The sequence below is a fragment of the Penaeus monodon genome, chromosome 31, assembly GCF_015228065.2.
Source record: "Penaeus monodon isolate SGIC_2016 chromosome 31, NSTDA_Pmon_1, whole genome shotgun sequence".
NCBI lineage: Eukaryota > Metazoa > Arthropoda > Malacostraca > Decapoda > Penaeidae > Penaeus > Penaeus monodon.
In genome coordinates, this window is record NC_051416.1 from 11,280,888 (window position 1) to 11,281,221 (window position 334).

Genomic DNA, 334 nt, shown 5'->3' on the forward strand with positions numbered 1-334 from the left:
CTTACCCTCCATTGTGTTCTAGGTACAGAAAAATTATGTAAAAGTAATTACACCATCATTCTCCACTCAAAACCTACCCTGATTTGGAGGAATTAAAGCCCTTCGACAGCAAAATATGTAGTGTCCATGATGTGCTGCTGGACACGTGTAGAATGCTGACTGGAGGCATTGGAGCACCTCCTCTGTAATATAAAGATTTGTGTTTCAAATTCATCTTCCTACAAACTCTATGGAAATACGGTATTAACCAATGCCTTTCCTTCACTATATTCAAAGATACCTATGTATTTGTATGAATACACACATTCTATCACTTTTTAAATTTATATCACAA

At 35.9% G+C, this 334-nt stretch overlaps 1 protein-coding gene across 1 annotated transcript in view; it reads right to left on the bottom strand.

The window, feature by feature from the left end:
* Positions 1-334, bottom strand: part of LOC119592888 (uncharacterized protein C7orf26 homolog) — a 9,098-nt gene that overhangs the window by 8,054 nt on the left and 710 nt on the right. The window contains exons 3-4 of the mRNA XM_037941781.1: positions 78-182; positions 6-18 (exon numbers count right to left, since the gene is read on the bottom strand). Coding sequence (XP_037797709.1) covers positions 6-18; positions 78-182 — 118 coding nt within the window. The remainder of the gene's footprint in view (positions 1-5; positions 19-77; positions 183-334) is intronic.